Raw genomic sequence first — 12059 nt, forward strand, 5'->3', positions numbered from 1 at the left:
ATCTGTACTCACTCCTGTGAGCCAAAGAGAAGTATAAACTGGTGTGTTTGAGCCATTAATGTAGAAAAACACCCCAAAATATTTTACAGTTATCATAAAAGTATCTCTGGCTCAACATCTATTTAAGAGAAAGCTGACCAAAAATCTTGATCTTGGCCTTTGGGAAGGAGATCCAGAGGGATTTATGAAAGGGTTCCAGAATACTGACTTGTCTGTTATGATATAAAGCTGTAATTTAACTACCTGTATCAGATATACAAACATTAGTTGCAGAACCACCACCATCTCTATTATTACATGTGGCACAAGAATTACTTACTTGGTTCTAATGTCTTTAGGTCTTCCAATTTGAATTCTTCCTGAGTTTGTGCCGTCTGCATAGAATTTGAAAATCAAAAATAAATAAATAGGGATTATAAAGCAATTATTCAATTTACACTTGAGAGAAAGTAAATAACATGTGAAAACTAATATGAAAGCACTTCATTCAATTTAGAACTTTGAAGTTGGATCACTTTGTAATGACTCAAGTGGCAGACAAATTTTACACAGCAAGAATCCAACAAACTGCAACGTGATGAATAATCAGATGATCCGTCTTCAGTCGTGTTATTCAAGGGATAAAATATTGGCCATGCACCAAGATGACTCTGGCTTTCTTCAAAAAAAAAAGCATCATGAATCTTGTACAAAAACAGAAGTTGCTCAAAAAGCTCAGCTGGTCTGGCAGCATCTGTGAGTTAAAAGTCAGAGTTAATGTTTCGGGTCCAGTGACCCTTCCTCAGAACTGGATGAATCTTGTACGTCATTTGAAAGCACTGTCTGGCTTTAAGTTTGTTGTTGAAAGACACCACCTCCAACTGCGCAGGCCTTCTTCAGGAATGTACAAATGGATAACATCAATAATTATTATTGATAACAAATGAAGGATTCTGATCATCTAATTTGATGATTCTGCAGCAAATTTAGTCAACCACAGGTTTACTTTGTAAAGCTGTTCAGTCAAATTAAGCTAGTTTAGATCCTGTTTTCCCTCTACTAAAACCTCAACATCAAGATCATCCTTGCAGGACAAGGATAACTACTTCACCATCAGTAAAGGCATGAAGATGAGACCATGCACGCAGAGAAATGAACAAGATAGTACAAGTACATTTGAAGCAGAGAGAAAATGCACATCCATTCTCCTGGTCACTTCTCTCAAACCTAAACAATAAATGATAATAGATTATGGAGTGAAATATTTCATCTGTTCATAAAAGTGAGAAAAGTTAAAACAGCACTAGAAATCACAACACCAAATACTGATGGTTTGCACACGGACCCATTCATAAGCTAAAACAACCTGCAAACATTGGGAAATGATTCACTGAAATATTACCCCCAACCCCTCCCTTCTACCATCCATTCCTGAATACAATGACATCTTGCTGGGGGTAGGATTCCATAGATGCCGGACCCCTTCAGTGCCTCACCAAAGGTATCACTGTTTATATAGATGCCAGGTAGATGATGACAGACATACAAGCCTGAAAATTAGACATTTAAACATGGCACTTTCAAACATTAATGGATAGCAGTCAGGACCTGGTCACATTTCCTTAACCTGTTTATTCTGGGATGCTGAAAAAATTGCAAGGATCCCATGTTGGTGCAGACTGCAAGAGACAAAGAATTGAACATAAGACCCCCTGGTCCATAAAGCTGATTTACACTGAATCATCTCAGACAGACAGTCAAAATTTGCATAAATATATTCCTGTAAAAATGTGTTATTCACCACGACATTCATATACTGGTCCAATAATGGAATTGCAACCACAAGTAACTAGTATTTTTTTGAAATGATGGGGAAAATAAACAAACCATCGAGTGTATATCCAGATTAGGTGACAGACCAGTGGACTGTGCAGAATAGGAATTACCTATCGTTAGACCTGGGATGACCAGGAGTCCTACGTAAATTCTTCAGAAACCTATGGTAGGACTTTTCTTTTTTTTTGGTGGGGGGGAGGGGGGGGGTGTGGAATATGGTTTTAACATATCAACCAGGAATCCTACTTCTCATAATCTAGTGATCCCTGTCAATGTATGTGGGAAGAGAAGAATGGACCTCAGCTTACAATGCCTAGTCTTACACATGTGCAAAGACGGATTAATGATATGAAAAATTTTCCTGTGGAACTGCACTTCTGCATGAGTCACTGCCTATTAAGCAACGTTTAAACATACCATCTTTGACCATCTCTCCTAATATATCCTCCTGTAGCTCAGTATGAAATTTAAAGAACTTTAACAGTCACAGATGGTCAAGTACCCATTTAATGCCATTTTCCAGCACTTCACCCTTAAGCCTTGGAGGCTGGGGCATTTCAGTTCTCATCTCAATACAACTTAAATTGTTCTAAGAGTTCCCATTTCTACTGCCCCTTCAGACGAGTTCTAGATAACACTAAACAAAAGACAAAAAATTGCACATGCTGGAAATCCAAAGGAAGAACAGAAACTGGAGAAACTCAGGAGGTAACATTTATGGAGAGAAAATATTTGGGCCCAGTAACCCTTCACCAGATAACAAATGTGCTCTGTAAAAACATTCCTCAAAATCTCTCTCAATCTCCTGCCCCTTTCATAAATTTATCCTTCTGTTTATTGGCCCCTCTGAAGGAAAACATTTCTTCCTATCTATGCCTCTTTTGAACACCCAAATCAGGTTCTCCCATCAGCCCAAAAGTAACCCCAGCCTTTCTTGGGTGGCTTGGTTGCTCAGTGGTTAGCACTGCTGCCTCACTGCATCAGGGACCTATGTTTGATTCCAGCCTTTTGTGTAGTTTCCAAGTTCTTCCTAAATCTGCATGGGTTTTCTCTGGGTGCTCCAGTTTCTCACCATAGTCCAAAGATATGCAGGTTAGGTGTACTGGCCGTGCTAATTTGCCCGGTAGTATCCAGGATTGTGCAGGCTGAGGGTTAGTTATGGTAAATGCAGGGTTATGGAGATAAGGTGGGGGTGTGGGATGCTCTTCTGAGGATTAGTTCTAACTCGATAGATTGAAAGGCCTCCATCTGCACCGTAGGGATTCTGTGATTCTACATTTCTATCTGCTTTCTCCTTACAGCTGAAGCACTCAAGCCCAGACGACATCTTGATGAATCTCCTCTGTACCATCTCCAGTGCAATCACATCCTTCCTACAGCATAGTGACTAGAACTGCACAGAACACTCCAGCTGTAGCCAAACTAACATCTTATGTGGCTCCGTTATAATCACCATCCCTGTTCTTGTACTCTATACCTCAACTAATAAAAGCTTCTTAGTCAATTCATCTACCTGTCCTGCTGACCAATGTCCCTCTGAACCTCTGTACTTTCTAGAGTTCCACCAAGCAACATGTACTCCCTTGCTGTGTTAATCCTCACAATCAGATTTAAAATTCATTTGCCACTGTCCAGCCCATCTATATCATCCTGTAGTTTAAGGCTGTTGTCTTCCCTATTTATTACACTACTAATTTTCACGTTTTTGTGAACTTACTGATCATTCCTCCTACATTCATGCCTAGATGATTAATGGACATAAACAGCAAGGAATCCAGTAAATGATCAATGGTAACAGGTCTTCAATCTGTTGGTTGAAAATTGTGTCCAGGACGGGTTTTTAAGAATCCCGCCCCCTACAAGTCTTTCAGTTTGTCTATCCCAATTAACATTTGGGAAGTTAAAATCCCCTACTACTAACCTAACATTTTGACACTTCACTAAAATGTGCCGACATATCAATCCGTCTATCTCTCTGACTTGGAGTGTACCGAAGACCCCTAAACAACACTGTGACCATGTCACAGACAGTAGGAACTGTAGATGCTGGAGAATCTGAGATAACAAGGTGCAGAGCTGGATGAACACAGCAGGCCAAGCAGCGTCAGAGGAGCTTTTGTTTTTATGTTCAGTCCCCATAACCTCATTTGAGGAATCCAAGATATCAAACTGCCTTATTGCAGTAATTGATTCCTTGATCAATGTTGTAACACCACCTCTTTCACAATCCACCCTGTCTCACCTGAAGAATCCATGACCTAGAATATAAAAATGCCCATCCTGCTTCTCTCTCACCAAGTCTGATTGCAACAGGATCATATTCTCATGTGTGAACCAATACCCTAAATTCATCTGCTTTACTCACAAGCCTCGTGACATGTACATGAAATACCATCCAGTCTTGCTATGTTGTTTGGACCTGAACGTGACCGTACACACTACCTTCCGGACTGACAATGTTCCTTCTGTACTTAAGATCATAAGATGTAGAAGCAGAATAGGCAAGATAGCCCAGCATGTCTCTTCTGCCAGTTAATGAGATCATGGCTGAGCTGAGAATCCTAAACTCCACTTTCCTGACTTTAACCCATAGCCTTATTGATTAAAGATCTGAATCTCTGAACTTGGAATACACTTAACAACCTAGCATCAAAAGCCTTCTCCAGCTAAAGAAAAAAATCCACAGGTTTACAATCCTCAGGGAGAAAATTTAAACAACTGCTGGACATGCACATGGACAGCAGAGAATTGAGGGGAATGTAGGTTAGGTTATTTTATTTTTGGATTAGGATTATTCCATGGCACAACATCGTGGGCCGAAGGGCCTGTACTGTGCTGTAGTTTTCTATGTCCTAAAAATTTCACCCTCTTCAGTCTTAAGTGAGCAGTGCGGTTCTCTGATTTGTCGTTTGATCCGAGATACTGCTGCAAGGTGAAATCACCTCTCCATATGTCCTCTGAATGGTTTTACAATGCTCTAGGACTTTTCCAGAATCCTTAGACTGTGCAAAGATTACCACCAATGCATCCACTATTTCTGTCGCTACTTCCTTTAATATCTTAGGTTGCATACTAATAGATCCACAGGTTTTATCAGCTTTTAGACAGTTTCCCTGGTAACATTTCTTTAGTGATAGAGATTATATTGATTTCCCCTCACTAATTGAGTATTTTTGGAATGCTATTACTGTCTTCTACAATGGAGACTGACGCAGAGTATTTATTCAACTTCCATTTCCTGGCTGCCCCATGTTATGACTTCAGCTTTATTCTCTATGGGGCTTAGGTTCACTTTAGCCTCTCTCCCTTTCTATACATTTAAAGATTTAAAGCAGGTTTTACTGTCTGTCTTGACATGGCTTGCAAGTTTACTTTCAGTTTATCTTTGCTCTTCCTTGGGTGGTCTTTTGTTTCCAGCAACAGTGCATTAATGGAGATATATTTCCAAATCAGGATGGGAAGTGGTTTGGATGAGAACTTGAAGGTGGTGGTGTTCCCATGAACCTGTTATCCTTGACCTTCCAGATGCATGTGGTCATGTTGCATTGCAAAAGGTGCAGAGGAGATTTACCAGGATGTTGCCTGGTCTGGAGGGAAGGCCTTATGAGGAAAGGCTGAGGGACTTGGGTCTGTTCTCATCGTAGAGAAGGCGGCTAAGAGGGGATTTAATAGAGACATACAAGATGATCAGAGGATTAGATAGAGTGGACATTGAGAGTCTTTTTCCGAGGATGGCGACATCAGCTTGTACGAGGGGGCATAGCTGCAAATTGAGGGGCGATTTAAGACAGATGTCAGAGGCAGGTTCTTTACTCAGATGCCTGCCAATGTAGTTAACTCAACCACATTAGGAGCATTTAAACAGTCCTTGGATAAGCAGATGGATGATGATGGGACAGTGTAGGGCGATGGGCTTAGATTAGTTCACAGGTCGACGCAACATCGAAGGGCCTGATCTGCATTGCATTGTTCTATGTTCTATGCATCCCACCTCCACGTCCCCATTTCCTAATCCAGAACCTTCGCTGGTCAGTTACCCAATCCTGGGACATTCTGTGTTGGTTCCTCTCAAATAATGGCTAGATAAACTTGCTGAACCAGGACTAACATTTCAAAAACACAATCATGTTTGCCACAAATGAAGTAGTTGTGTTCGAATTGATAATCTAGCAGCTTTTTGTAAATGTTAGAAAACCTTTCCAATTAAGGAAGGCTCCAGTGAATGTTGCCAGAATATTCATAATTTTTTTCTGTTAGCTGATATATACAGGTTATTATTTCTTATGCATATGTTTTCTGACATTAAATACTTGCTATAAATATTCAAAATAGGACTTGCAGGTAACTGTTTATATATTGCCAGGTCTCATTTCCTGTAATCAATGAATTGACTACATTATGATGTTAAAGAATTAATCTCAGGGTATGAATGCTTCTTCCCATTGAGTCAAACTCACACTGCATTCTGCCATTGTTGTTAGAATTTAATTTTGGGATTGGTGGCTGCAATGTGGTCACTGGATGTACACACGTCACTCAAACCCCAGAATATAACTAACTGCAACAGCAACAGTGAATAGACTGTAATGCTGAAAATTATAGGCCACCTAAAAGTGTTTCCACCTTTACTCTTCATGAGCAGTCATTTTGGCCCAGATATGTCCATTTTTTAAACCCCCTGCATCCTAACGCAGCAGTTCAAGCTGGAGTAGTGATCTTGACAGATTTTTTATTTGGCTACAGAAACAATGTCACTCCAGCAAGCAGAGGAATGACATTTCAGCTGGAACTGGTGCCTACAATTCTGAATCATAGAGAAGTACAGCATGGAAACAGATCCTTCAGTCCAACTCATCCATGCCGACCAGATATCCTAAATTATCCTAAATTAAATTTGCCAGCATTTGGTCCCTATCCCTCTGTACCCTTCTTATTCATATACCTATCCAGATGCATTAAACAAACAACATCTTCTCCCTCAAATTACCCGTACACCCATGTCTTTCACCCCCTCACTATCTCTCCCTCCTCTTCTGGTGAGATATCATGAGGTGTCAAGCCTCAGAAATTAATTCAATTAGCTAGTAAATCTGGGATATATAGGAAGGTCAGTTTTGATGATCAAAACTATCAGATTGTATGGTGTTTAGTGACAATTTCTTTACAAAAGGAGATCAAACCTTAACAGGTCTGGTTTTTATGCGACTCCACACCCATAGCAATATGGTTGATTCATAACCATATTATGCAGACAGCACTCAGTTGTGTCAATGTGCTACAAGAGAATCATTTCAGAATAAATCAGACCAACTGTTCTTCTGAATTGACCCAGGCAAAAGAAGTGACAGAGACACACACTACCAAGTTCTCTTCATTAATATCTGAAAGACTTGTACCAAAATTGGGAGGACTGTCATGCAGCTCAGTCCAGATTCAATCTGATAATAACCATACTGACTTCTACCCTATAGTGACCCAGACACCACCTTCACGATTCCTGATGATATTTTATTCCACCACAGGATGGAGATGTCAACACATTTTCCAGGATGGCACTAACCTGAGAGTTCTCATAAATAATTCTAAACCCCATAAAGCCCCATGGCATAATCAAATACTGGCAGAGAATGCTCCGAAAGCTGATGAATCTCTACAGCTCCTGCTTCACACCACTCCAAGAAAGCACCAAGGCTGGCAAGGGCACAGAATGGTGAAGGATTCAATGTCCATCACCAAGTCTGGCTTGGAAGCACCACTATTAAGTGGGCCAAGACGTGAAAAATGAATTTAGAAGAACGGGTCTGCAGCAAGATCTGAGCGAATCAAACAGCAAAACTAAATTGGCTTTGTCTTTATCAATCTACCTGTCACAGGTGCATCCGTCCATGGAAAGAACTGATAGTCAGACCCTGAGATGACAAAAATCCTGTCTTCACACAAAGTGCGCTAAATGGGGGAAGATTCAGAACACATCCAACAGGTCAAAATTAGGCACACTTAAGACACTCTGGGTCATCAGCACCAGCAGAATTGCATTCAACGAGAATCTACAATCTCATGACATGTTGTACCCTCACTCTACCATTGTTAACGAGACGAGTATCAATTTGAGTTCAATGAGGAGGTTTTTTTAAACTGAACTCATTCATGGTAAGTGCAGGGTTGCTGGCTACCTAGCATTTGCTGTCGACTGCTAACCGCCCTGGAGGTGGTGGTGGTGAGCTTCATTTTTGAACTGCTGCAGTCCTTGGGACGCCCACAGTGTTGTTAGAAAGAGAAGCTTATGATGTTAATCCAACACAATTGAAGGAAAACAATATGGCTTCACCTCAGGATAGGATATTGTTTGAGTGGGAGAGGTGGGATGAGGGATGGAAGATATCTTGCATGTAACGATCATCCCAGTCATCTGCTGTCTTGTCCTCCAGATATTAGAGCTTTTGAAGATGCTGTTATCAGTGTGCTTGAAGGTGAATGGGGTGACAATCAAGTGAACTGCTTTTTGTGTAAGGAGTTAATCCTTTTCAGGTCTTGTTGAAGCTGCATTCATCCAGGCAAGTAGATTCCATCACATTCCTCAGATATATTGTGCAGATGGTGGACAAGCCCCAGAGAAACACAGGAGTTACATACAGCAGAAGATCCAGGTTCTAGACTGCTTTTGTAATCACAATATTTATATTGGCTGATCCAGTTCAGTTTCTGCTCAATGATAACTCCAAGGGTGTTGATACTGGGGAATTCAACACCAGTCATGACATTAAAAATTAAGAGGCGATGGTCAGGCTCTGCCTTGTTGAAGATGATGATCATTGCCTGTCATGTGTAGTAAGAACGTTACTTGCCAGTTGTCATCCCAGGCCTGGATACTGACTGGGGGGGATAGTTAAATTCTCTCTGACAGAGTTCATTATTACCTGGTACTTGGATAGTACAAATATTGCCTATTTATCTGTCCAAATCAGAATATTAGCCAGATCTTGCAGCAAATGGGCACTGCTTGCTTCGAAATCAGAAAACTTGAAAGTAAAACGACACACCTGTCATACTATACCACTATCCCCATTGATGAAGCAGCTAAAGATGGTTTAGGAGACTACCCAGAGGAATGCTGGGAAATGTCTTGCAGATTGTTGGCTTCAAACAACCACCATCTGCCTTTGTGCTAGGTATGAATCTAGTCAGTGAAGGCACTCCTTCATTGGCTTGAGTTTTATTAAGGTTTGCTGATGTCACACTCATTCAAATACTGTGTTAATGTCTGGACACTCTTACCTCACGTGTAGAATTCAGCTGTTTTGTGCACGTTCGGAATAAAGCTGCAATGAGGTCTGGAGCCAAATAATTTGGACAGATTCCAAAGCGAACATCAGTAACCATAATAAGGGATCACCCATTTAAGACAGAGATGAGGAGGAATTTCTTCTCAGTGCATAGCAAATCCATGGTTTTTTTTTAAACGAGAGAGCTGTTGAAGCTATGTCACAGTCACAGAGTCAGAGAGATGTACAGCACAGAAACAGACCATTCAGTCTAACTCGTACATGCCAACAAGATATCCTAAAATAATCTAGTCCCATTTGCCAGAATTTGGCCTATTTCCCTCCAAACACTTTCTATTCATGTGCCCATCCAGATGTCTTTTAAATGTTCTAATTGTACCAGTCTCCATCAACTCCTCTGGCAGTTCATTCCATACATAACACCACCCTCTACATTTAAAAAGTTGCCACTCAGTCCCTTTTAAAAATCTTTCCCCTCTCACCTCAAACCTATACCACTTGTTTTCATGTCCCCACTCCTGTGGAAAAGACCTTGGCTATTCACCCTATCCATGCCCCTCAATTTTATAAATGCCTACAAGGTCACTGCGCAGCCTTCATCGCTACAGAGAAAATAGCCCCAGCCTATTCAGCCTCTCCCTGTCACTCAAACCCTCCAACCCTGGCAACATTCCTGTGAATCTTTTCTGAACCCTTACATGTTTCATTACATCTTCCTAAAGGAGAGAGAACAGAACTGAATGCAGTATTCCAAAAGTAGCCTAACCAATGTCCTGTACAGCCATAACATGACCTCTCTACTGTTATACTCAATGCACTGACCAACAAAGGCAAGTGTACCAAATGCCTTCTTCACTACCCCGTCCACCTGCAACTACACTTTCAGGGAACTACGAACCGGCACTTCAACCTTTCATTGTTTGGCAACACTCCCCCGGACCTTACCATTGAATGCAATACTCCTGCCCTGAACTGCCCTGTCAAGACGTAGCACCTCACATTTATCTATATTTAACACTGTCACTCCTCGGCCCATCTGATCAAGGTTCCATTGATGTTAAATATATTCAAGGCTGAGATAGATAAATAATCACTAAGGGAATCAAAGGTTATGGGATGGGGTAGGACAGTAGAGTTGAGGATTATCAGGTCAGCCTTGTTCTCACTGACTGGCACAGCAGCCTACTTGTACTCTTACATGTTATGATTTTATGGTGCATCAGAAGCTACATGTATCATGACAGAGGGTTTTGTTCTTCACAGGCTGTAGGAACAGATACACACACTGCATCTGTTTCAGCACAACAAAATAGGTGACAGCCATACTCTGGTTCATTTCCCAGAGCTATGTCTTGACAAGACAGTCAACCAGCCTGGTTTAAAATTTAGTTTAAGCATAGGCAATCTAACCACCACTGCTCGACATTCAATGCCTGTACCAGCACAGAATCCCACCCCCTCCTCAATTATTAACACCCTGGGGGTTACCATAAATTCAACTGGGCTCACCATATAAACAAAAGGGCTGGAAGAACAGGTCAAAGGCAAGTAACTCATGCCCTGACTCCCCAAAGCCTGTCCACCATCTACAAGGGACAAGTCAGGAGCGCGATGGAATACTCCCCACTTGCTTGGATGAGTGCAGCCCCAACAACACCCAAGAAGCTTGATACTATCCAGGACAAAGCAACCCGCTTGACTGGCACCACATCCACAAGCATCCACTTACTCCACTGCAGAAAATTCACCAAAAAGGCCCTTCTACAGCACTTTCCAAACCCATACCCACTCCCATCTAAAAAGACAAGGACATCAGATACATGGGAACACCATCATCTGTAAATACCCCTCCAAACCACTCACCATCTTGATGGGGAAATATATTACTGTTCCATCATTGATGCTGGGTCAAGAATCTGAAATTCCTGCCCTGAGGGCACAGTGGATCAACCTACAGTGCAGGGACTACAGCAGTTGAAGGAGGCAGCTCACCACCACCTTCCCAAAGGCAACTTGGGATGGGCAATAAAAGCTGGTCAGCCAACAAAACCTACATCCCATGAGGGAATAAAGGTCCAGTGATATTATTGTTAGACAATAATTCACAGACCCAGGCAATGTTCTGGGAATATTGGCTGAAATCCCATCATGGTACATGGTGGAACTTGAAGTCAATAAAACATAAAATCTGGAATTAAGAGTCTAATGATGATCATAAAATCATTGCCAATTGATGGAAAAACCCACCTAACGTCCTTTAGAGAAGGAAACTGTCACCGTTTCTTGGTCTGGCCTACATGTGACTCCAGACCCACAGCAAATTGACTTTTCTCAGGAATACTCTCTGTTCACTTATTTCACAGCACAGTGACCCACATCACATGGACTGCAGTGATTCAAGAGGATGATAATTAGGAATGGGCAACGAATGCTGACATTATCAGAGATACCCAAATCTCAAACAAATATAGAAAACCTCACAACCAAGCCTAATCTTGAGTTTAAGTAAAATCCACACTACCTTTTAGAAGCAGTCACTGATTAATCATGTTGAATATTGAAGTTTCCTAAAGACATAATTTTCCTAGTATTTACTGCCTACCCCAAGATTTCATTTATCAGCTATCACAGCGGTACTTGACTTTCCAAAATTCTAGAAGATGAAAACAAAGGGTAAATTTTTTTTTTAAGAAGTGGTCTTGACACCCATTGAACTAATGTCAATGTATCTGGTGCCAAATGCACCCTACTGTCAATGTGCTGTTTTTGAAAATAAACAGTACTTGTTCTTAGAAAGAACAGCAAACTAACCCACAGAGGAGGACGGCTAAGGGCACAACAATCATTTAACATCATGAGCTGGCCAAAGGGTTCAAACAACTGATTGACACTGAAAGCTACCTGCCCCCAGAAATATGATAGAACAGTAATTGCAGGCTAAGAGAGAAGACTACTCAGGAC

General features: G+C 41.2%; 1 protein-coding gene across 2 annotated transcripts in view; it reads right to left on the bottom strand.

The window, feature by feature from the left end:
• The window catches only part of aida (axin interactor, dorsalization associated), a 61385-nt gene that overhangs the window by 21297 nt on the left and 28029 nt on the right, over positions 1 to 12059 (bottom strand). For both annotated transcript variants that reach the window (XM_059645129.1, XM_048530834.2), the window contains one exon: positions 320 to 374. In XM_059645129.1, coding sequence (XP_059501112.1) covers positions 320 to 374 — 55 coding nt within the window. The remainder of the gene's footprint in view (positions 1 to 319; positions 375 to 12059) is intronic.

The sequence above is a fragment of the Stegostoma tigrinum genome, chromosome 4 (genome assembly GCF_030684315.1).
Source record: "Stegostoma tigrinum isolate sSteTig4 chromosome 4, sSteTig4.hap1, whole genome shotgun sequence".
Taxonomy (NCBI): domain Eukaryota; kingdom Metazoa; phylum Chordata; class Chondrichthyes; order Orectolobiformes; family Stegostomatidae; genus Stegostoma; species Stegostoma tigrinum.